We start from the raw sequence: 26,141 nt of genomic DNA on the forward strand, positions 1-26,141 counted from the left end.
AAGGTGTCAATGGCTTTGAAGACACTCGAACTCAGGATGAAAGGGAGAAACGTGCTAAGAGGAAGGCACGCTGGCAAATCCACACCGTGGTCAACTCCCGCCCGGAAGCCAATGTCCCCACTGTGGAAGGACGTGTGGATCCAGAATTGGCCTCCACAGTCACTTACGGACCCACAGTTAAAACCGTGTTTGCGGATAAACCGTATTTATCTCACTTGATCTCCAAAGAAGAAGAAGAGCTGGTTTCTCATAAAATCATAGACGTAGAATTGGAAGTGACCCTGAGGGTCATCTATTCCAACCCCCTGCAATGCAGGAAACTTTTGCCCTGCGTGGGACTTGAACTCACAGCCCAGAGATGAAGAGCATTGTGCTCTACTGACTGAGCTATCCAGTTGCAGATCATAGAGGATCTGGGTGATCCCTAAGCCGGTACCTCCTGGGCAGCCAGTATCCCTGTCAACTTCAGGAGGGGGCAGGTCTCCATCCTTAAGTCGGCAATTATAAATGGCCTAAAAAGTCTCAAAATGTTTGCCAGCCAGCCACATCCTTCTCTCCTTTTGCAGTATTTATCTGAATTCATTTGCTCTATGCGCAGAGCTTGGGGGCTGGTTAGCCTGCTTGAAAGCAAAGATTATAGAAATTGCCGTTTAAAATCAGTATGCAACATGAAGCCATTTAAAAAGCCCACCTTCCAGCTGAATCCTGGCTGACATTGTGGGTATTCCTAAGTACCCCCACTTTCCTTTGAAACTCTATCCTGTGATGTTGTGCACCCCAAACTATAGCTCTTGGGCAAAACATTCCCCGTGTTTCCTCTGATGTGGCTCACCGCTTGTGCTTTTTAAATAAAGAAATCAGGCAAGCTTCTTCTGCGCCACCCCCAAAAAGCACCTCTAGCTATTCAGTATGGGTGGCATTAATTATGTGGAATGAGCAGTAGCTCCAGGAAGGATAATGTGTTCCTCTTATTATAACATCTCAGATTATTTGGTCAGTTGGTCAGTAGGTTGTCAAATACACTTTTGAGCTTTGAACTGTGCTTTGTCTTCTGCCTCTGTGATTGGCTGCTAAGGGGGCCAGTGCAGACGATCAGCAAAAAAATCACATGGTAAATCTTTTGACTGTGCCATTGCTGACGTTAAATGGGGAGGTTTGTCTGAAGGAGTGTCTCCACTCCATTGTTCTACCCAGACACTGAGGTCCAGCTCTGAGGGCCTTCTGGCGGTTCCCTCACTGCGAGAAGCCAAGTTACAGGGAACCAGGCAGAGGGCCTTCTCGGTAGTGGCACCCACCCTGTGGAACACCCTGCCACCAGATGTCAAAGACTACCAGACTTTTAGAAGACATCTGAAGGCAGCCCTGTTCAGGGAGCTTTCAATGTTTGATGCATTACTGTATTTTAATATTTTGTTGGAAGCCGCCCAGAGTGGCTGGGGAAGCCCAGGCAGATGGTGGGATATAAATAGTAAATTATTATTATTATTATTATCATCATCATCATCATTATGTTTGATTGTTCCACCATGACAGGGGCAGGGAGCCCTAACCTCATCGCATGTAGAAAAATAGTATTGAGACTGTTCATGGGGGTACAAGAATAACAGAATCATTTTTGTAGAATAAAAGAATCAAGAGTGGTAAAGTTGGAAGGGAACCTGGGGGGGTCATCTAGCTCAACCCCCTGCGACTCAGGAATCTCAACTAAAGAATCCATGGCAGAAGGTTCTGGGTTCCGTTCCTGGCATCACCATGTAGAGATGGGAAAAACCTCTTCCTGAACGTGTTGCTGCCAATCAGTGTATAGTGTTACAAGAATTTTAAGGTCTTGGATATATAATAAATGTTCATAAATGTACCAAGCAAACATGTACATAAATATACAAACCACATGTCTGAAGCAGCACAGGAAGACAGTCCTGAAGCCATTTTGACTCCCAAGCTGACCAAATGTTTCTCTGCAAGGAGGGAGGAGGTGAAAAAACCTTCCTTGTTACAGGAATTGGGTAATCACCGTCTCAAAGGAAGGGGCAGACTACCAGGAAAGGCAATCAGATAAGGCATTATCAGGTAACCTGGCAAAGGGGAAAAACAGCAACATTCAAATTTCTGTTGTAGACCACCTTTTCTGTGATGTAGGTATGATGTTTGTGGGGGGTGGTCTTGGGTTACACCCCTTCTGTGATGTATGGAGAGGTGGTCTTGAGCTCCAGGGAAGGCAATTTAAAATGTTTATATAAGCGTAGGCACACCTGGGTTCTGGGTCCTCCTCCTTTCCTGCGTGTGAGGGGAGCACCCTGTTGCAACAGTTCAATAAAGATTAGGCTTACTAGCTGCTTTGCTTCTCAATATTCTCCGCTTGGCCTCTGTTTTTTTCTCTGACCGATGGAGAACCTACAAAGGACTCTACAGGGCTCTTGTGTTCCCCATAAGGGAATAAGGGCAGATTTTGGTTTATTACAATAGACAGTATTGTACTAGAATCTAGAGAGACCTCTGGTTTGTCTCTGTCTAAGGCAGCTTCCTAAATCCCTAGGGCTGGACTATGCACAGTACCATAGAGCCTGAGACTCCTAATCTTAGGGTAATGAGTTCAAGCCCCACATTGGGCCAAAGATTCCTGCATTGCAGGGGCTTGGAATGGACGACCCTCATGGTCCCTTCCAAATCTATGATTCTATGATTCTAAGTACACATGAAATAGAAACAAAGAAGAGTGTTGTGACACCTTAAGGACTAACGGATTTATTAAGGTATAAGTTTATGCCTTTTGTGGAATACAGTAGTACTTTGGTTAATAATAATAATAATAATTTATTATTTGTGCCCCACCCATCTGGCTGGGTCTCCCCAGCCACTCTGGGCGGCTTCCAACAAAGATTAAAAATACATTAAAATACCACACATTAAAAACTTCCCTGAACAGGGCTGCCTTCAGATGTCTTCTAAATGTCAGGTAGTTGTTTATCTCTTTGACATCTGATGGAAGGGCGTTCCACAGGGCAGGTGCCACTACCAAGAAGGCCCTCTGCCTGGTTCCCTGTAACTTGGCTTCTCGCAGTGAGGGAACCGCCAGAAGGCCCTCGGCGCTGGACCTCAGTGTCTGGGTAGAATGATGGGGGTGGAGATGCTCCTTCAGGTCTACTGGGCCGAGGCCGTTTAGGGCTTTCAAGGTCAGCACCAACACTCTGAATGGTGCTTGTCCGTTTATAACCATAATCCGTTCCAGAGGTCCATTTGTAAACCAAAACAGGTTGTGACCCAAGGCGCGCTTTCACCAATGGGGCCTCCAAAATTTTTTTTTGGGGGGGGGGTTGTAATCCAAAAAAAGGTTGCAAACCAGGTCACGCACTTCCGGGTTTGACGTTTTTTAATCCAAAACATATGCAAACCAAGACATATGCGAACCAAGGGACCACTGTACAGTACCATCAGATGCATGAAATGCTATATTGCATTGCATTGGGGGCAGGGAAAGTGACTGTATAAACTGTGAAGTCTAAAGCCAATAAAATACAGAGAAGTACAGAGGTGGATAATGGAATATTATAAGTGGCCGTTCGCAGAAAGCAGTTGTGTCGATAACACAGACATCCTGGCATGAGCAAGCCATTTAACGACACGTTCAGTGTGATAAGCCGCATGAAATCTAAAGTTCAGCTTTGGGTCAATTCTGGTTTTTCTTTTTTAATTGATAGAGCCTGTTGCCAGCAAAAAATAAAAAATAAATTCCACAGCTAGTACTTTGCCTGCTTTGGTTCCAAAGGTCCTCTTTTGGGCGATGGTTTCACAGCTTCTCGAAGAGGAGCCACAGAAGCAAGCTGCTCTCACAGGGCAGCAGTGTCTTCAAGGGTATCCTCCTTGAAAGGGAAAAACTCCAGGAATTGCAGGAATTTATGGAGCTCTGGCGGGTGGGGCGGGATCTAAAGGCGTATTTCCATTTCTTGAGAAAACAATTCTGAGTCCCTGCATCCTGAATCTCCTGACAGCAATGTGACTCTTGCCCTGCCTTCCTCTTTTATTTTCTTTTTTTGCACTATTGACCTTTTTATCATGCTGGAGGGGTGAGTCAGTGGACATGTTACACCAGAATAATCCCATTCACCCTGATAGCCTGAGTGGAGATTTCATCGGCGTTAGCATGCCCTGAGCAAACAGAAGGATTTCAGAAATCTGTTCTTTCAACATTCCCAGCGTGATCCGCCAGGGAATAGCAGACAGAGTAGTCCTGGTTTTAACAATCCTATCCCACTTTTAAATTTTGAATGAGACTTTTGTCTTTGCACTTATTTCTCTCCTCCCTTCATGGTGTTCCTGAATGCAGTGTCAAAATCTTCCTTAGTTTACTGTTTCAGTCCAAGTTGGGAAACTATGGTTTTCAGTTTCTCAGAGCAAACCAGGACTTCAAACCATAGTTAAAGATCCAAAACTGGTATCCACAGTTTCCCTGCTTGGATAAAATCAACAGGTTAGCTTTGAGCAACATGGTCTCCGTTTCACTCCTTGCTTTCAGCATTAAAACATGTCCTCCAACCCTGAATGGTTGTGGGAAGGAGTGCCAAGCGACTGCAAAACACAATAATGCCACATAAATGATGAATGATGATTATAGGTTCGCTCACCTGAGTAAACACGTAGGACGACAATTCTGCCTTCTGCATCACTGTGGTTCAAACGCTTTAAAGCAGAATGAACGAGCTACCCCAAACAAATAAAGCGTGACTAAATTCTACCATGAAGCGTTTAGAATGTGGTTGGCAGTTTTATCTGCGATGCCTTTATTTCAAACCCAGCGGATACATGGCTGGCAACGCAACAAGAGATGTTCCTTTGTTTGGCAAGGAGGCCTCAGATTCCAAAAGTGTATCTGGCAGGAGGCGCTTGGGGAGAGATTTTGGGATCGCCCAGCTGAACGTCACCTCAAGGCTTGAGATTTCCTTCACGTGGGGCTGCCTTTGTATCTGCTGCAGAACGCAGCAGCCAGACTGCCGTGTAACTTTTGCGGAGAGAGCAGCACCGGTTCCAATTTGCTGCCAGATTTCAAGGTTCTTGGGCCTCAAATGGCTCGGGACCAAAATACCGAATCCCTTATGCTCCTGAGGTCTTCTGATAGGCCCCTTTGGGTGGTCTTCCCCTGTGCCCCTGAGATTCAGTCGGCCTTCATCAGGCTTTAGCGTGGCTGGCCCTGTCTGTGGAACTCCTTGCCACTAGAAGTCCAGTGGGAGTCCCCTCCCTGCTTTTCTTTTAGACACCATTTCAACACTGTACTGCTGTGACAGGTCTTTAGAATGTGAATGTTTTTACGCTGCACATGCTTCCTACGATAGCACAGCTTAGAAGTACTGTATTTTCCTGTGTAAAAGACTAGGTTCTTTCCCCTAAAAAATAATGTCAAAAAGTAGGGGATGTCTTATACTCTGGGCCATCTCTCTCCATTTTCTTAAATCTGAGTCCCCCAAAATAGGGGGCGTCTTAGGGGGGCGTCTTATAGATGGAAAAATATGGTATTTAAATAGATAGCTCTGTGCTCCCCCATCTGGGCCCTTCACACTCTGCTGTTCATTTGGTATAAATGAGTGTGTTCAGAGCCGACCAAAAGACATTTTCTGACTGAGATATCTCCCCATTCCATGTATGAAAGCTGCCCTCCAGCAATGGGGCAGAGTTCCCCACCACACCTGAGGGCAGCAGGCTAGCTTACTTGGCTGCAGGGCAGACTCTGTGGCTCTCGCTGCTTTTCGCCCCATAGCACCTGCTGACTGAGGTGGCTGCCTCATTCTGCCCAATGTCAGGGCCGGCCCCTGAACCCATTGAAATGAATGAGAGTGAACCGCCGAGTTGTGTGTTGTGGGTATAGGAAGTTGGCTTTTACTGAGTCGGACCTCTGACTCATCTGGCTCACTATTGTCTGCAATGGCCGGACGGCAGTCCAGCGATATCTGGTTCCTCAGCCTTGCAGGGCTTCAAACATTACGACCAGCCTTCTGAATTGAGCTGAGAAACCTACTGGAATTGTTTCAGTACAATCTCTGCTCCCAATCCCTGCTAGCCTAAGTTTTTTTGTGTGTGTGTTTTTAAAATGCTTTATTGAAATTTAAAAAAGTAGCATATAACAAAATTATCCATAGAAAAAATATTAGTGTTTGTTACATTGTATCATGTTCTTCTTAAGAATCCAATGACTTCCAGTCAATCTTTTTCCCTCCCTCCCTCCCCTTTAACCCCTCCCCCCAAAAATTTTTATCTCTTCAAATCTTTAACCATGTGCACAGATTATTCATTCTAATTTGGATGCTTGCGTTGGCTTCCCCCCGTGCTATCCATTTCCTATAACGTGTCCATTTATTCAAAATCTTTTGAGATTTATTTTCCCATATATCTTCCGTCATTACCTGTTCAAATATATCAGATTGTATATATTCAAAAACATAGTCATTCCATTTTTCCATTGTCCATTTATCCTTTTCTTTCCATCTTGATGCAATAACAAGCATACCAGCTAAGATCATAATTTTATACCAATCTTGCTCTTTTCTTTCTATTTTACTATTCCCCAATATTCCTGAGATAAGCATTTATTTATAATGCACTGCTAGCCTAAGTCACAGTTTCTGGATGTAAATTTCCAAACGGTCTTCAAGGGCTTGTTGTTGTTGTTTAGTTGTTTAGTCGTGTCCGACTCTTCGTGACCCCGTGGACCAGAGCACGCCAGGCACTCCTGTCTTCCACTGCCTCCCCCAGTTTGGTCAAACTCATGCTGGTAGCTTCAAGAACACTGTCCAACCATCTCGTCCTCTGCCGTCCCCTTCTCCTTGTGCCCTCCATCTTTCCCAACATCAGGGTCTTTTCCAGGGAGTCTTCTCTTCTCATGAGGTGGCCAAAGTATTGGAGCCTCAGCTTCAGGATCTGTCCTTCCAGTGAGCACTCAGGGCTGATTTCCTTAAGCATGGATTGGTTTAATCTTCTTGCAGTCCATGGGACTCTCAAGAGTCTCCTCCAGCACCATAATTCAAAAGCATAAATTCTTCGGCGATCTTTATGGTCCAGCTCTCGCTTCTTCAAGGGCAGCCCCATGTAAAGGTGCATTGCACCTGTAGGGACACATGTCAAATCCTGCCCCAAACTCCCAAGTTACCAGCCCTTTATTTGGACAGCTTATTTGCGTCCTCTGGGGTTTCCGCCTGGTGGAAGTGGCTCTAGAGATAAGTCCGACTCTCTGTGTTATCAATGCAAAACTCTAGAGAGCTACTTCCCTTTTCCTGCCACGTGAGCTTTGTACGATGCTTAGATTGTCTCCCTCCCCTCTCTGTGTGTATACAGACCCAAGGAAACAACTGATATCTGACGTTTGGCTACTCCACCCATATCCTCTGGCTTTAATTAGAAATCTTCAGCCCTGGTCTCCCACCCTACCCTGTAGATACAAAGCTTTTATCCTTCTGCACAACCCCTTTAAGGCTCCCGGAGCCTTAGATGTCATGCCCGGCTAATTAATGATCAATAACAATTGCTTGTTTAATCGTTTATTTACGGAAAGCGTATTTCGGCTGCTCTACAGACAGGACGGCTCCGGGAGCCGCTTCTGGAAGATCAGTTAAAAACAAGAGCGTTTGAACAAGAATAACCCCCGCTTCAAAATATTTTGGAATAAGAAACAAGGGTTCGTATTAGTCCTTTTCTGGTTCTGTAAGAGTTTTGTAACTCAGTAGATTAAGAGAAGGGCAAGTGTTATTTCCAACGACACTTTTTCTTGCGGGTTCCCCTCCATCCCTGTATCTGTTTTACCTCTGATGATCTAGTCTTTCCTACAAATATTTATAGGAATATTTATTTAATATTTAATAAATATTATCATAAGGATGTTCCTCGTCTATCTTATTTTCTCTGGTATTCATAATGTAAATTGCCGTGTAAACCAATTTTGAAAGCAATATACCTAATCTTAAGAAAACCGTTCTTTGCCTGCGGGTTTGTAATCTAAAGGACGCAGCACAAAAGGAAAGAGGGAGGGGGAAGAAAGAGGAAAAACAAGCAAACAGGCACAGCAGGTGTCTCCTTGAAAAGTGGGCATTTGAGGGGGGGTGGAGTGCAACTCAAAACTGGGGAAAGTGCCTCAGAAAAAGTGCCTTCAGAAAAAAGTGCCTCAGAGGTCTTGAAAACACAGGAAGCTTCCTCATGCATCTAGCTCAATATAATAATAATAATAATAATAATAATAATAATAATAATAATAATAATAATATTTTTTTTATTTATACCCCGCCCATCTGGCTAAGTTTCCCCAGCCACTCTAGGCAGCTCCCAATCAAGTGTTAAAAACAGTACAGCATTAAAGATTAAAAACTTCCCTGAACAGGGCTGCCTTCAGATGTCTTTTAAAGAGAAGATAGCTGCTTATTTCCTTCACATCTGAAGGGAGGGCATTCCACAGGGCGGACGCCACTACTGAGAAAGCCCTCTGTCTGGTTCCCTGTAACCTCACTTCTCACAATGAGGGGACCGGCAGAAGGCCCTCAGCGCTGGATCTCAGTGTCCGGGCTGAATGATGGGGGTGGAGACGCCCCTTCAGGTATACTGGGCCAAGGCCGTTTAGGGCTCTAAAGGTCAGCACCAACACTTTGAATTGTGCTCAGAAACGTACTGGGAGCCAATGCAGATCTCTCAGGACTGATGTTATGTGGTCCCAGCGGCCGCTCCCAGTCACCAGTCTAGCTGCCGCTTTCTGGATTAATTGCAGTTTCCGGGTCACCTCCAAAGGTAGCCCCACGTAGAGCGCATTGCAGTAGTCCAAGCGGGAGATAACTAGAGCATGCACCACTCTGGCGAGACAGTCTGCAGGCACTGCACTGACTGGCAGTGGTGGTCCAGGTCTTCAGACAACAGTTTCTCCAAGCCGTACCTGAAGAAGCTGGGGACTGAATCCGAAAGCTCACACACGGGAAGCAGGTGTCATACTGCTGAGTTGCAAATGCTCCAGAAAAACACTGCAAACTGCTTTTTCAGGTCAGTCTTGTCTGCCCAGCTAGCCTAGTCCCGTCTTCTCAGGCCGGCAGTGGCTCTCCAGGGTCTCAAGTTTCCCATCACCTGATACCTGACACTTTTTAAAACCAGGGATTCCAAAACCTTTCTGCCTGCAAAGCAGGTTCAGTGCACTGGAGCTCTGGAGCCTTGCAGCCTCGGGCCGTAAAATAGCTTTGTTCATAACCCCACAAAATGAAGGAAAAGACAACTGTCCAGCTGGTTAAAGCATGGATGGTGCTGATAATGCCAAGTTTACAGGTTCAGTCCCCGTATGGGACAGCGGAGTATTCCTGCATGCAGGGGGCTGGACTACATAATCCTCAGGGTCCCTTCTAATGCTACAATTCTATTTTTTTTTTTAAATTAATCAATTTTTTAATGTATACTTTTCAAGTTTATACATTTCACTAATTTTATACATGTCACCAATTTTACAATCATTTCAACATTTCAAAACATGACTTCCTTCCCCCTCTTTCTGCGGTTCCTTAAATTTATTTTTCTGCATATCCAAATTCATGTAATTTGCTCATTTATTCATCTACTTTAAATACCGTATTTTTCGCTCTATAACACGCACCCGACCATAACACGCACGTAGTTTTTAGAGGAGGGAAATCCGTAGGCATGCCACCCGTAGGCATTCCCTCCATAACACGCACAGACATTTCCCCTTACTTTCTAGGAGGAAAAAAGTGAGTGTTATGGTGCAAAAAATACGGTATATACTCTTGTAAAACTGCAGGTTATTACAATAATCCTGCCAATGTTCTTATCTGTTTACAGTTTCTCTGTAAATATTCCATTTCCATTATTTTATAAAAAGTTTGTTATCTGGATTTCTTATTCTTCTGGTAAGTTTTGCCATTTCTGCGTATTCCATAAGTTTTTGTGGCCATTCTTCCTTTGCTGGGACTTCTGCTTCTTTGCAATTTGGGGCGAGTAACATTCTAGCCGCTGTGGTAGCATCCATGATTAGCTTCCTGTACATTTTAGGTAGTTCTGTCCCTATAATTCCCCCAAAAAAGGCTTCTATGGTTCTCTGACTTGCTTTTGTGGAGCTGAACTTTTGCAGGCAGTTGGAGGAAATTGGGTTTCCCTGATCTGGCAACCCACTTAGGTTTCATCCCCAACATCTTCCATTTAAAGCACTCTTACGCTACTTCAACAGCCGCAGGGAACCTTGGGAACTGTAGTTTGTTAAGGGTCTGGGGAATTGTAGTTCTGTGAGGTCAGCACCCTTAGCTTGATCTGCTGTCCAGGCTAAATCTTGATGGTCACATCTGCTGGGACTCCTCTTCCCTGCATTGCATGTTTTACTTCAGGGAAGGCTGCAGACAGCCCCTGAGAAGTCACAGTTTTTCACGTCTTGCCTAAAAACATGGAAACGTGAAATTAGGGGAAGTAAAATAGCGGGGGAAATGGCTGAGTTAAAAAAAACAACCCATGCATTTAATATTCTGCGGAGGAAATTGGGAAATAAATGACATTCTTAAGGCACTATTCATTTAGAACCTCTCCAGATGACCTTTTTTATTGCGTATTCATCCAAATTTGCTTTCACAAAGTTTAGCTAGATTATATCCGGTCTTCGCTGAACATTATTTTTGATTTGTTTGTGCACTCATCCTGCTTTGCTTAGGTAGTATGTCTAATTCTTCCGGATAGTCAAACTACAAATAGTCATTTTTAATTTTTTTCTTTAAAAGCGGATTTGTTACGCTAGGGGTGACAGAACACTTTAATCCGCTATAAATGTGAAAACTCGAAATTCTGGTATTGGCTCAGCTTCTTCCTGCAAAATACTGTTCGTCTGGACTCCAGGCAACCTTTCCATGGCAATTTATCCATATTTTGGCAGGCATAAATAAGAGTTCTATCCTGTTGTGAGTCTATATTGCCTTACTGCATTTTCTCATGGATGGTGGAGGACAGCAACCAAACTTGCCAGTGGAGTTCTTTTTAATGCTTGATATTTTACTATGTTTTTATATATGCTGTGAGCTGCCCAGAGTGGCTGGGGAAACCCAGCCAGATGGGTGGGGTATGATGATGGTGATGATGATGATGATGATGATGTTCTAACCTACGTGGGCTTGTCTCTTTACTGGTCCATAAAGGTAAAGGTAAAGGTACCCCTGCCCGTACGGGCCAGTCTTGACAGACTCTAGGGTTGTGTGCTCATTTCACTCTAGAGGCCAGGAGCCGGCGCTGTCCGCAGACACTTCCAGGTCACGTGGCCAGTGTGACATAGCTGCTCTGGCGAGCCTGCACCAGCGCAGCACACAGAACGCCGTTTACCTTCCCGCTTATAAAGCGGTACCTATTTATCTACTTGCACTTTGATGTGCTTTCGAACTGCTAGGTGGGCAGGAGCTGGGACCGAAAGACGGGAGCTCACCCCGCCGCGGGGATTCGAACTGCCGACCATGTGATCGGCAAGTCCTAGGCACTGAGGTTTTACTGGCCCATGGAACACAGGAAATCTGCATAACTGTGCCCGCTACTCAGGAGATTTTTCGAAATTTCCACTCCATTCCATTTATGAATTACTTCCTGTGAGACACCTCAAAGGCAATTTAACAACATGACCTTCAGCAATAAAAACATATATTAAACTATTGCATATTTTAAAACAATTTCATATTCAAGACAGTTATAGACGGGGGTAAAAAAAAATCAACTGTGGATTATAAATAGACACACACACACACACACACACACACACACACACACTGCTGCTAGTTCTAAATAATTGGGTGAGAAGGATTCCTGTTAACCTTTCAGAGATGACAGCAAACAATGAGGTTATGCCATACTCATACAAGGACAACTCAATGCCACTCGTTCATTGGTAATAATAATAATAATAATAATAATAATAATAATAATAATAATTTTTATTTATATCCTGCCTAAAACTGGGCTCAGAGCGGCAAACACCAAATGTATAACACATTAACATAAAATCAGATAATCAATTAAAATACATCCTCAAATCAGATCAAGAGTAGAATAAAATCCAATCAGATACGGCAACCCGCATATTAGGGTTGGGGACCTTAGACGCTCACCAACTGTTTGTGCTGAACTTATATGGGTCTGTGAGAAAAATTGGGAGGCCACTTTCGTGCAGGTTCTTATGAAAGGGGAGAGGGAGTCCGACTGAACCCTGACCAAAGGCCAGGCGGAACAGCTCTGTCTTGCAGACCCTGCAGAAAGATGTCAAATCCTGCAGGACCCTGGTCTCTTGCGACAGAGCGTTCCACCAGGCCGGGACCTCCAAAATGTGATTATTTGCAAACCATAAGGTCCTCTTTCGGGCATCCCAGGAGAGGCGGTCCCATAGGTACGAGGACCCTAGGCCTTATAGGGCTTTAAAGTATCGGCTTTGCAGTCTTTTGCTTTGCTAAAATGAGGTTTGTGCTTTCTAGCGAAGGGGATCACCTCCCTGTTCTGTTTGCCCGAATCATTTCAACCTCTGCAGCCTCCACTTGGATGTTTCGCATTCCTGTGTGGCAACGGAAGTAAAGTTGGGTGTACTTTGTAGCCATGAGGCAACAGTTACAACAGCAACAAGAATGGAGGCTTAATATAAAAGCACACACACACCGCAGAAAGTGATGTCACAGAGCAAAGGTCTATAGCGTATTGAAGCTGGAGGTTAGCAACAGACAAGACGCCTAATAACTCTGCCACACCTCAAACGGAAGGTCAGGGCTTCTTTGATCGAATGCTTCACCATGGAGAGCCTCCCTTCTTGTCAGGAGGTTGAATCCTGACAAGACAGAAGTACTGTTTTGGGGGGACAGGGGGCGGGCTGATGTGGAGGACTCCCTGGTCCTGAATAGGGTAACTGTGCCCTGAATGACCAGGTGTGCAACCTGGGAGTCATTCTGGACTCACAGCTGTCCATAGAGGCGCAGGTTAATTCTGTGTCCAGGGCAGCTGTCTACCAGCACCATCTGGTATGCAGGCTGAGACCCTATCTGCCCGCAGACTGCCTTTCCAGAGTGGTGCATGCTCTAGTTATCTCCCGCTAGGCTGGTGACTGGGAGTGGCCGCCGAGACCATATAATTCCGGTCCTGAAAGATCTTCATTGGCTCCCAGTATGTTTTCAAGCACAATTCAAAGTGTTGGTGCTGATCTTTAATAGCCCTAAATGGCCTCGGCCCAGTATACCTGAAGGAGCGTCTCTACCCCCATCATCCAGCCCGGACACTGAGGTCCAGCGCCGAGGGCCTTCTGGCAGTTCCCTCATTGCGAGAAGTGAGGTTACAGGGAACCAGGCAGACGGCCTTCTCGGTAGTGGCGCCCGCCCTGAGGACATCCCATCAGATGTCAAGGAAATAAACAACTATTTTACTTTTAAAAGGCAACTGAAGGCGGCCCTGTTTAGGGAAGTTTTTAATGTCTGATGCTGTGTGGTTTTTAATATTCGGTTGGAAGCCACCCAGAGTGGATGGAGAAACCTGGCCAGATGGGCGGGGTATTAATAAATTATTATTATTATTATTATTATTATTATTATTATTATTATTATTATTATTATTATTATTATTGAAAACTGGAGCTACATTTCACACATTTAAAGCCCTGGGATGCCACTTTAAACCATCATGGCTCCCCCCAAAGCATTCTGGGAACTGTAGTTTGTCAAGGGTGCTGGTAGTCGTTCAGAGGCCCCTATTCCTTTCCCAGGCTACTGTCCTCAGGGCGCTTGAACAGCCAGTCCCTCCTCACAGGGAATGCTGGGGCGTAAGTGTCAACACAACCAAACTACAACTCCCAGAATTCTTTGGGGGAAGCTATGACTGAAAGGTATCGTCGTGCTTTAAATGGATGGTGGAGGTGCAGCCTAGAACATGTGTTCCTGGCTTCCATGTTTACATGTGCAGGAAACTCTTGCTATCATGTGGGGGAACATTCATTCATGTGTCAACCTTCCCCTCTAGCCTGAAGTGAGTACCTTGTTCACACAGGCATCTCAGGACTGAAATATAGTTCCTGTAAATGCTTGAAATGATTGGCTGTGAGGATATGTGTTTGGGGTTGGGTTTTTTTAAAAGATGTTTTCAATTGAAAAAAGTTACCATTTTGCTGATTGCTACCCAGGGCTCCTTTGGGAAGAAGGGCAAGACAGAAAATTAGCAATTAAATAAATGACATTGGCTGACCACCATAGCCAGACCTCTGCCTCAAGGTTTATTTGCAGTGAAAGCAAAGAATGTGGGCTCCATGACTAGAATATATAGAGTGAATTCACCTCTCCAAGTACAAATCCCTTCAAAGTCCTCCCAAAGTCTTGTGTGTCCTGTGCAGACAATATTGCTACCATTATTGTGAGGGGAAATAATCACAAAAGGTCTTTAGAAAACAACAGGCTGAGGTTGTTTTTTGTGGGGGCGGACTGGGAGGGGCAGGGCATTGCAATTTAATTTTGAATGCGTCCAAGATTGTTCTGGCCGTCGGGATCTTGCTTTGCACTGAACTGAAGCACAGCTGTGCTCTGACAGTGGGTCTCCCAAGATCTCAATCAGGGATCTTCACCAGCTCTGCTACCTGAGAACTTCTAACACAGGCAAAAGCATGAGATCGTCTGTATGCAAAGATGTGCTTTGCCACAGAGCTTTTTTATATATTTTTTTGGATTCTCTGTACATATAAATATTGCCTTATGGGGTTTTTTTGGGGGGGGGGGGAATGATTAACAAAAAATTAAAGGCAGTTGTATCAAATGGGGTTTTGCCTTGCTGTAAAGTCTTTCTACAAATCTGAATACTCTTATCTTCATGATCGCCACCGCTGCAGCCTTCTATGTCATATATAATAAAAATATATTATTATTATTATTATTATTATTATTACTATTATTATTATTATTTATACCCCGCCCATCTGGCTGTGTTTCCCCAGCCACTCTGGGCGGCTTCCAATCAAGTGTTAAAAACAATACAGCATTAAATATTAATAACATCCTTAACGGGGCTGCCTTCAGATGTCTTTTAAAGAGAAGATAGCTGCTTATTTCCTTCACATCTGCTGGGAGGGCGTTCCACAGGGCGGGCGCCACTACCGAGAAGGCCGTCTGTCTGGTTCCCTGTAACCTCACTTCATGCAGTGAGGGAACCGCCAGAAGGCCCTCTTTGCTGGACCTCAATGTCCAGGCTGAACGATGGGGGTAGAGACGCTCCTTCAGGTATACAGGGCCGAGGCCGTTTAGGGCTTTAAAGGTCAGCACCAGCTTATTCTGTTCCTTAAAGATCCCACATTCCTCAGGTGCAGATTTTGGGAAGTGGGTAAGAGGGAATCACTTGCCCTGCTTTACATGAGCCAATTTTTATTTTTCAAATAAGACTGAACCGCCTTTGAATACAACCCAAGGTCACAGGGCAGTCCAATGGTGACCTGTCTGGAGTGCTGCTCTTGTGCAACGGCAAAACAACTCTGTGTTGCCCAACAACTGGCCATGCAAACAATTGTGAAAGTGCTCCCAAGAACTTAGCCAAAGCTGTTTGCCCATGGCTTTCTGTAAAACCAGATTTACTTCAAACCTTGTGGGGCTTTAGAACCATCCGTACAAATTTCAGTGTTTCGCAAACTTTGTTTCCCAGGCTGTTGCTGGAGTACAACTCCCATCATCCCTGACAACTGGTCCTCCTAGCTACGGATGATGGGATTTGTAGTCCAACAATAGCAGCAGACCCAAGTTTGAGAAACACTGCATTAGGCGATCCTCCCTCCCTTTCATTTTTTTTATTAGAAGAGCTAAATCAACAAAGAATAAGGGGAACAGCTTGGGCTCTGTGGATAGCTGCAGACATTCAGTGTCAGCAGCACTGAGCTAAATAGGGCAATGGTCTGGCATGATAGAAGGCATCTTCCTGTGCCAAGTGAGACTTAACGTATTTTTCCCTCTATAAGACACACCTTTTCCCTCCTAAAAAGTAAGGGGAAATGTGTGTGCGTCTTATGGAGCGAATGCAGGCTGCGCAGCTATCCCAGAAGCCAGAACAGCGAGAGGGATCGCTGCGCAGTGCTCCCTCTCGCCGTTCTAGCTTCTGGCTTAGCCACACAAAGCCTCTTCAGGGCATGGGGAGCCTTCATCCCACTGCCCTGAAGAGGCTTCGCACGGCTATCCCAGAAGCCAGAACAGCGATCCCTCTTGCTGTTCTGGCTTCTGGGATTCAGAATATTTTTTTTCTTATTTTCCTCCTCCAAAAACTAGGCGCATCTTATGGTCTGGTGCATCTTATAGAGCGGAAAATACGGTAAACTACAGACTCCTGTAACCAGTGCTTGTGGTGATTCTTTGGGTATTACAGGTGAACACGGATGACAATATTGGTGGTTATAATGGTTCTAGGAAACAAGGCGGGTCAGTAGCTCAGCCTGAATGTAGACAGTCCCAGGTCCCCTCTGGGATGTGCAGTTTTAAAAATTCCCGGCCAGCTGATCCAGGAAGTACCACTGCGATTCGGGAGACACTGCTGGGCTTGATGGACCAGGGGGTGTGATCATGTCATGCACTCAAAGAAGTGTCTTATCAGGATGTGATTTGATTGCATCCCTGCTTAAACTCTGCCATTCTTTTGTACGTCTTTTCACCAGATGAACGAGAGGCAGTCCAGAAGAAGACTTTCACGAAGTGGGTTAACTCTCACTTGGCTCGTGTGTCCTGTAGAATTACGGACTTGTACGCCGACCTTCGCGATGGACGGATGCTTATCAAACTGCTGGAAGTTCTTTCGGGAGAGAGACTTGTAAGTGCCCATTTCCAATGTAAATCTTTGTGGTATCTGTGCCGTCCCAGTTGTAACAAGAGTCTCACTTCGCTGCAGGTTTGTTAGTTCTAAAGTCAAAGCAAGAGCCTTGGGTGACTCTCATGATATACCGAGTGTGGCCATGGGGCAATTTCACATTAAAGTCCCGCCATGTTTTTTGGGGGGTGTTATTTCAGTTGATGTGAGTGAAATGTGCAAATTACCCTTAGTCTTGTTTTCTTGCCGTGATTTTAACAGGAGTGGAGAGCTAAGAGGTTTAGAAAGGGTTCGCTTTGGATAATTGGGACAGGAGAGGAAAATGTGTTATCTGAATAAACTTATTGTGTGTGACTCTTACCGTGTAACAGCCTCTGCCAACACAATGTCCTCTACAGGTGGTGGCACTACAACTCCCATCAGCCCTAGCAAGTGCTCACTGGGGCTGATGGGAGTTGTAGTCCAACAACATCTACAAGGTATCAGGTTGGGGGACCTGTGGCCTTCCAGATCCCAGGCCAGGTAGGATGGGAGTTGGAGTCCAACTTTTTTTGGTGAACTTGTGTCATCTAGACCAGAGGTCTAGTAAAAGTGAAATAAAATCACTTAGAAAAACATTTCAAGCTTTGTGAAAGTTTCAGTAAAGTACTCCAGTCATTCATTTTATCCGTTAGCAGCTAGATCACAATGAAGTAATAAACAAGAATGATATCATTATTAATGCCATGTGCCCCTGGGGGCATACTCTTCCAAATACTTCTTTTGGCAAAGGTTAAGTCCAGTCAAAGGTGACTATGGGGTGTGGCGCTCATCTCACTTCCAGACCGAGGGGAGCTGGCGTTTCTCCACAGACAGCTTTCTGGGTCATGTGGCCAGCAGGACTAAACTCTCTTCCCACGCAGGAGAGAAAGAGGACCCAGAACAATGGCATGCAAGGCCTTATAAAGACTTTGAAATTCCCATTCTCTAGATCAAGACCACCCCCAGAAACATTATGCATACATCACAGAAGGGGTGTAACCTAAGACCACCCCTCAGATACATCCCACCTACATCACAGAAATTTAAATGTTGTTTTTCTCTTGTCCTTGTTTATCTCCTGTCTGGCAGGTTGCTTGATTGGATTTCCTGGGGAGCCTGGCCATTCTTTTGTAGTGGTAGAATACTTATTTCCTGGGCCAGGTCACAGGCTCACACCTTATTCAAACAGACATATCCTTGAGACAGGATTTGTGAGGAAAGAGACAATGGGGAGGCTTTTCCAGGTCTAACCTTGCAGAGAAAGGATTTGGTCAGTTTAGGAATCAAAATGGTTCCAGGTTGGACTTCCTGTGTTGATCTATGTATGTGCGGTTATGAACATCACCATATATCTAAGACCATAAAATTCACATCCTAAAGATGAGGTGGTGGACTATCAAACTCCTTGGTCTGTTCCAGTGGTGCTCCCTCTGTGTTCTCACGAGTGGTGCCTTTGCTGTCACTATTTTGCAGGAGGAGTTCAAGAAATTTAGTGCCGTGCAACTGAATTGGATAAAAAAGATTCACTGCCCTAGTGCGACAAGCCTACTTTTTTAAAAAAACAACAGCATATTTTTTGCAAAGTACGGGAAAACGCAGTGAAAAGTGGGAATGAACTAATGATCAGTGGAAAGACTTATAAACTCTTCACAAGGAAATCAGGACGAATGCTCCTTGTCGTATAGCCACCCCACAATCCCACACAGGACAGCTGCATATTCCTGCATTGCAGGGGGTTGGGCTAGATCAGGGGTCAGCAAACTTTTTCAGCAGGGGGCCGGTCCACTGTCCCTCAGACCTTGTGGGGGGCCGGACTATATTTTGGGGGGAAAATATGAACCAATTCCTACGCCCCACAAATAACCCAGAGATGCATTTTAAATAAAAGGACACATTCTATTCATGTAAAAACACGCTGATTCCTGGACCGTCTGCAGGCTGGATTGAGAAGGCGATTGGGCCGGATCCGGACTCTGGGCCTTAGTTTGCCTACCCATGGACTAGATGATCCTCAGGGTCCCTTCCAATTTGATTCTATGATTCTTTGAAATCAGAATGAATGATAAATAAAGGCTGCATTTGGGCCAAACCCACTCCATACATTTAAGCACTGTTTCACTGCTCTAACAGTCATGGCTTTCCCCCAAAGAATCCTGGGAATTGTAGTTTGTTAACGGTGCCAAAAGTTGTTTGGAGACCCCTGTTCCCCTCAGGGAACTACGCTTCCCAGCCTTTGAGCTTCAACTGCCTGCAACACCCCCTGATTCACTTATAGTATTGTCGCCATGCCATCATATTTACTACATGTGTTTGGCTGTATTTGTGTGAGGCTCCAAAGACTTGATTTTTATAATGCACAGTAGGTGCTTCCTAGCCTGGTTGCCTTGACTTTAGAAGGAACACAACTGCAGTCAATCTCTGTGCAAAGAGCTCTCATTCTGGCACGCCTTCCACTGCAAACAAACATCTAGATAAAGTGGTTTGCGAAGGCCTTGAGATAATTGCATGCATTCCGAAGTATGTTTGCAGGATTAGCTTTTAAATCTCGTTTGCTGAACCCTCTCCTTCTTTTCCTCCGTGCATGCTGATAGTTGTTTTGAGTTAAGCATTGGTGATCCCACTGCCACGCTCGATGGGTAGGATCATGGCTAAAGCCAAGGGAGCCTTCTAGGATTTTGCAGCCCAGAATTTAGATAAGCCGCCACCCAAGGGCCATTCCCAACTGTTTGCTTTTTGGAAATGTGTCTGCAGAAGCAGCCACAAAATGGCTGCACGTCTGGTGCCTCAGAAGACCAGAATGGGTGGGTGGGAATATAAGCTACAGTAAAAAAAAAAAAAAGGTTAGTTCACAACTCCACATTCCTGAATCCACACACATGTTCCTGTTGGGCCATTATTTCCTTATTTATTCTGAACATTTGTGCCCTGCTCTCCAGCCCCCCCAAAAGTTTCCCCGATTGGTGTACATGTGATCAAATTAAAACAAGACAATCCCTATGCAGAGGGCCTTCTGGTGGTTCCCTCATTGCAAGAAGCAAAGCTACAGGGAACCAGGCAGAGGGCCTTCTTGGTAGTGGCACCCGCCCTGTGGAATGCCCTCCCATCAGATGTCAAAGAGATAAACAACTACCTGACATTTCGAAGACATCTGAAGGCAGCCCTGTTCGGGGAAGTTTTTAATGTGTGACATTTTAATGTATTTTTAATCTTTGTTGGAAGCTGCCCAGAGTGGCTGGGGAAACCCAGCCAGATGGGCGGGGTACAAATAAAACAACAACAACAACTATTATTATTATTACTGTAGGCTTACTAGCTAAAAAACCCCATGTGGCACACAAGGGAAATTGGGCATGGAGGGAAGAGCAGGGGAAACAAGCAACAGGCACCAATTCTTTAGTACAGTGGTACCTCAGGTTACAGATGCTTCAGGTTACAGACGCTTCAGGTTACAGACTTCGCTAACCCAGAAATAGTACCTTGGGTTAAGAACTTTGCTTCAGGATGAGAACAGAAATCGTGCTCCGGCGGCGCGGCAGCAGTGGGAGGCCCCATTAGCTAAAGTGGTGTGTCAGGTTAAGAACAGTTTCAGGTTAAGAATGGACCTCCAGAATGAATTAAGTTCTTAACCCGAGGTACCATTGTAGTAGTTTTTTAAAATGGCCAACTGGAACAGAAAAGAACCCGGGGGGCGGGGCAGAAGGAGCCCCATGGGGCTTGTCTTCCAGCAAAACTAATGGAATGAATCCTGCTTTCCATATCTCCCACTGAGGCAGCCTGATGGAATTATTATTATTATTATTATTATTATTATTATTATTATTATTATTATTATTATTATTTATACATACATACATACATACCCCACCCATCTGGTTGGGTGCCCCAGCCACTCTGGGCCCGAGGCCATTTAGGGCTTCAAAGGTCAGCACCAACGCTTTGAATTGTGCTCGGAAACGTACTGGAAGTCAAAGTAGGTCTTTCAAGACCGGTGTTTTGTGGTCTCGGTGGCCACTCCCAGTCACCAGTCTAGCTGCCGCATTCTGGATTAGGTGTAGTTTCTGGGTCACTTTCAAAGGTAGCCCCACGTAGAGCGCATTGCAGTAGTCCAAGCAGGAGATAAGCAGAGCATGTACCACTCTGGCGAGACAGTCTGCAGGCAGGTAGGGTCTCAGCCTGCATACCAGATGGTGCTGGTAGACAGCTGTCCTGGACACAGAATTGACCTGCACCTCCATGGACAGCTGTGAGTCCAGGTGACAGTCGAGGGAGAGAAGACGTCTCTCAAAATCAACCTTCTCTATCCACCAAAAACCTCTACAGAGGGTTGGGAGTTGGCTTGTTGAACAGTGCATAGACTGTGCATAGGATTCCAGTCAGGAGGTGTGGCAGGTGGACTCACCTGAAATTGAATGGAGGGATTTCGCTCCAGTGGAGATACCTGAAAACACATCAGTGACATCCTATGGTTTGCTTGGAAAAAGACACATCTTTTTCAGGTTTTTAGTTTTCCCCTGTTCCCGTTTGTTTTATGCTAGGGTTTTTTAAAATGTATGTGTTTGTTGTTGCAAGTTGCTTTTGAGTTTTTGTAACAAAAGTGACTCGCGTGTTAAATAAATAATAATTCAACAATAATAATCCGTTCATTTATTTCACAATATTAAAGGGCGGGGGGAGGGGACGCAGCTTCAAATGGAAGAGGATGCTTGCTCAAAGTACAAAAGGGGAAATGTGAGAGACTGAGGAATCAGTTGTCCATATTGTTGCACACAGTAATAAGACACAAATGTGTGAAATGTTCTCCATGGTCCAGAAAATTGGAAGAAGATCATGATGATGGAGGAGACGTCACTTCTAATTTCCTCCTCTTGCGTTTGGAGGAAATGGTTTGCAGGATCAGCTGAATGCAGTTTAACGATCCTTAGCTGGTTTTTAAATGCAGCAGAGTATAGTAGGTATTATTTTACCTCTCAAGTTCTGGGTCTTGAAAGGGAAGTTTCTAATCGCAACTTTGCACTCCTTTTTATTTGATACAGGGATTGGATTGCCGTTACGTGCTGCGAAAATTTCCCCGTGTAATTCAGCGAGCGCTTTAGGGACATAAATATTAAAACACTCGGTAAACGTGATAATATAGAAGCACAAGCAATATCCTCCCACCTGATTACAGACATTAACCACTTATGTTACCGCTCCATTCAGCACAGCTCCCAGTGACCAGGAATGGCTCCTGACCCTATGAAGAGGGGTTTGGATGTGGGATATGGAGGGAGAGGGTGCAGAGGGGAGATGGAGAAGAGAAAGATCTTTGGGGCAAGCTGCCTTCCTCTTGTTCAACTACTGGATGCAACCCCAACAAATATATTATGGCGTGGGATATGGTAGGCAAATACAAGGTTAAAAAGGTAAAGGGACCGCTGACCATTAGGTCCAGTCGTGGCCGACTCTGGGGTTGCGGCACTCATCTCGCTTTATTGGCTGAGGGAGCCGGCGTACAGCTTCCGGGTCGTGTGGCCAGCATGACTAAGCCGCTTCTGGCAAACCAGTGCAGCACACGGAAACGGCATTTACCTTCCCACTGGAGTGGTACCTATTTATCTACTTGCACTTTGACGTGCTTTTGAACTGCTAGGTTGGCAGGAGCAGGGACTGAGCAACAGGAACTCACCCCGTCGCGGGGATTTGAACTGCTGACCTTCTGATCGGCAAGTCCTAGGCTTTGTGGTTTAACCCACTGCGCCACCCGTGTCCCAAATACAAGGTTATTGGTACCTTAAATGTGGCTGATCTCCCAATCTAAGTAGACAGCTTAGTTGGGTAGAATGTGATGCTGATAACGCCAAGGTTTCAGGTTCAATCCTTACATGGGACAGCTGCATATTCCTGCTTTCCAGGAGGTAGGACTAGATGATCCTCAGGATCTCTTCCAACTCTACAATTTTATGAATGGAACTGCCGCCGTTATGGGGAATGCGGGTATGTGAAAGAAGAGTATACCAATGCACCCCATTTTATTTTTTCTACATTAATATCCTTTCCACTGCTTAGCAGATCCACTAAAAGTTTACCTTTATTATTTTTAAATGATGTTTCCTTGCACAACTTCTTTGCTGTTGTCCAAATCCAAAAAGTGTTTCCGGAAAGTGAAGGTGGATCACTTTTGCCCTCGGGGAAATAAGTCAAGCGGCTAGTCCTTAAAGGTCAATCCGCCAGATAATTAAAAAGTCAGAAGTGGATTATTTTCCTATTTGCGAAGTGGGAAAAGAATCCAGCTAGCGTGAAAAGGCAACAACATTTTAGAATTCTTCCCCTCCCGACAGTAACACAAACACACCAGCACGAGGCTCGTTTATATAAAACGGCATTTTTGGCCGTTCAGTGCTTTAACAATAACTCCTTTATTTTTTTCCGAAAGCCCCAAAGGTCATCTCACATGCACGCATCTTCTCTGGCAAATTTTGCCCTTTATTGCACAGAGGGGGGAAGATTAGAAGGAATTAAAGTTGCCTCGCTTTATGTGTGCCCAGCACATAACTGAGATTCTTAAACAAACATAAACACAGCGAGCGAAGGAAGCCAGTTTGCATTCCTCCCTGTCCAAACTCCCCGTCCCACTTCCTCAGACTGAAGGAAGAGGAAATGTGTTTATTATTATTTACATCAGGGAGTATCTTGCCGTAAGCCTCTGGAGTAGGTTGTTATTAACCCAGGAACAGGGGAAGCAGCTGAATCTTAACCTTCCAAGTCAAGGCCTAACATGCTACTTGTCAGCTGGGCATAGCATATCTCAAAAGCAGTCGATTCTGTTCTGCGTGAATGTTGCTTCAGAGATCCAAGTTCCCCTTTATAAACACTTCATTCCCAGAAGCTAGTATCTGGGGTTGGCACTGAGTGTAGACAAGGGGTGTCAGATGTTGTGGAGCAGAGAGTTTCTCTTATGTATTAACAGAAGCCTGCAAACAAAAGTTTGCAATAAATAAATAAATAATAGCTTGTGAAAGTTACTAGAGCCTAGTAGCCTGTGTTTTCATGCTGGTTGTGAAGAAAGTAAACACCCTTCGTCACAAACAGCATAAGAACACATCGATGACAGAGGAGGGAAGGAATACTCCAGTGTATTCTAATGTATACTCGCCTGAACAGAATTCTTGATCACCTATGGTGACCAGGCAAGCTTGTAGATACAATGCTGTGTTAACAGCTGTACACAACAGTGCATTTTAAAAACTTCAGGGACCCTCTTCTACATTGACGGCTTCATCACAGAAACCCTGCATGTTGCAGAAGATTCTGGGATGCAAATTCATGGATATAGAATTGTGGCTCGGGGTGTGGAGTGGGGAGAGAATGAGATATTGGCTTAAGACCTACCCAGTGCTCGCCTGTGCCTACCTGTGGCTCTGCAGGGAAACCTGCCCATTATGACTGATCTAGTGAAGAAACTCTCAACAGTTTCCAACGAACCCTTGTATGTTCCATGGATGGGATTTTGGCAGGTACCTTGCAGAGTCTTAGCACTGCAAGGGATACTCAGTACCGTATTTTTTGCTCTATAAGACTCACTTTTTCCCTCCTAAAAAGTAAGGGGAAATGTGTGTGCGTCTTATGGAGCGAATGCAGGCTGCGCAGCTATCCCAGAAGCCAGAACAGCAAGAGGGATTGATGCTTTCACTGCGCAGCGATCCCTCTTGCTGTTCTGGCTTCTGAGATTCAGAATATTTTTTTTCTTGTTTTCCTCCTCCAAAAACTAGGTGCGTCTTATGGTCTGGTGCGTCTTATAGAGCGAAAATACAGTACTTACCAAAAATCACTCTACCCACCTATTAAAGTATAGGAACCCTATCCTCTGTTGCATAGGGTGATTCTATGTCTGCTTCCCCTAATCTCATGTCCTGCAAATGTTTTGCACTGCAAAGACCATCAGCCCCAGCCACCTTGGCCAATCGTCAGGGATTATGAGAGCTGTAGTCCACAGTATCTGGAGGTAGAGGAAAGATGTTCCAAGTATGAAGGGTGTCTATTGTGAAATCGTTCTTCCTTGCTCGAGTTCTATAGGTTGAAGCACAAACAGACAATACAAGAAATTTCCTCTTCCTTTGCTTCGAAGTACCTTTTGGGTTCAATTCTAACTACATTCATTTCCACAGGTCTCCACTATTTGCCAAAAAGTTGGAGCGGAAGATTAGGGCTCCTAATTAACTTGATGAAAATATTTTGAAGTAGCAAAAGCTAAGTCCTCTGAAAAATATTGTTTCTCTGATTTTTAAGGTGGAAAATATATAAGGCTAGGGGTGCACAGTTAATCACTGAGCAACATTATGAAGTTACTCATTTATAGTCCTGTTTCTTTTTTTAAAAAGCAAACCACTGGCGTGCAGCATTGCTGAAAAACAGTTATTACCAGTGGTAATGGAGACGATGGGAAGTTTGATGTACTTTAAGAAGACTTATTTTCAAAATACCTGAGTTGTTGTTCTTGTTAATTTTATATCTTTGTAACAAATGACGTAAATGTACAGTTTTTTTGTGTTTTGTTGGTGCATAAGCATAATAAAGAAAAAGAAAAAAGAAAAACAGTTATTACCAGTGGTAGCAAATGCAATTCTGGAAGAAGAAAATCAATATTCCCACTTTCCACAAACCAGCTGATCAGCAACAGGATAAGGAGCTCTCTGACCTGCAGATCTTAATTACCACCAGTTCTATTCCGACAGTGATAATTAAACCTTGTTTTCTCAGCAGTTACTTTCCATACCAGCTGAAAAATAACTAGCCTGGGTCATGTGTTTGTTGGCAGACTGCATCTTGCAAGAGAGCTTCCCATGAGCAGCTAGCTGTGTAGTGGTCTGGGGCAGTGGGGGACCTACATTTTGGGGGCCCTGAAGCTTTAATAATAATAATAATAATAATAATAATAATAATAATAATAATAAATAATAATAATTTATTTATACCCCGCCCATCTGGCTGGGTTTCCCCATCCACTCTGGGTGGCTTCCAAAAGAATATTAAAATACAATAGTCTATTAAACATTAAAAGCTTCCCTAAACAGGGCTGCCTTCAGATGCCTTCTAAAAGTCTGGTAGTTGTTGTTCTCTTTGACAGCGATCCACAGGGCGGGTGCCACTACCAAGAAGGCCCTCTGCCTGATTCCCTGTAACTTGGCTTCTCGCATTGAGGGAACCGCCAGAAGGCCCTCGGCACTGGACTTCAGTGTCCGGGCTGAACAATGGGGGTGGAGACGCCCATTCAGGTATACTGGACCAAGGCCATTTAGGGCTTTAAAGGTCAGCCCCAACACTTTGAATTTTGCTCGGAAACGTACTGGGAGCCAATGTAG

The 26,141-nt window shown here is 44.7% G+C and overlaps 1 protein-coding gene across 5 annotated transcripts in view; it reads left to right on the forward strand.

Moving 5' to 3' along the window:
* SPTBN1 (spectrin beta, non-erythrocytic 1) overlaps positions 1-26,141 on the forward strand; it is a 235,243-nt gene that overhangs the window by 117,620 nt on the left and 91,482 nt on the right. For all 5 annotated transcript variants that reach the window (XM_083493969.1, XM_083493971.1, XM_083493970.1 and 2 more), the window contains one exon: positions 16,634-16,785. In XM_083493969.1, coding sequence (XP_083350095.1) covers positions 16,634-16,785 — 152 coding nt within the window. The remainder of the gene's footprint in view (positions 1-16,633; positions 16,786-26,141) is intronic.

Source organism: Podarcis liolepis (assembly GCF_965112155.1).
Source record: "Podarcis liolepis genome assembly, chromosome: 3".
Classification (NCBI taxonomy): Eukaryota; Metazoa; Chordata; class Lepidosauria; order Squamata; family Lacertidae; genus Podarcis; species Podarcis liolepis.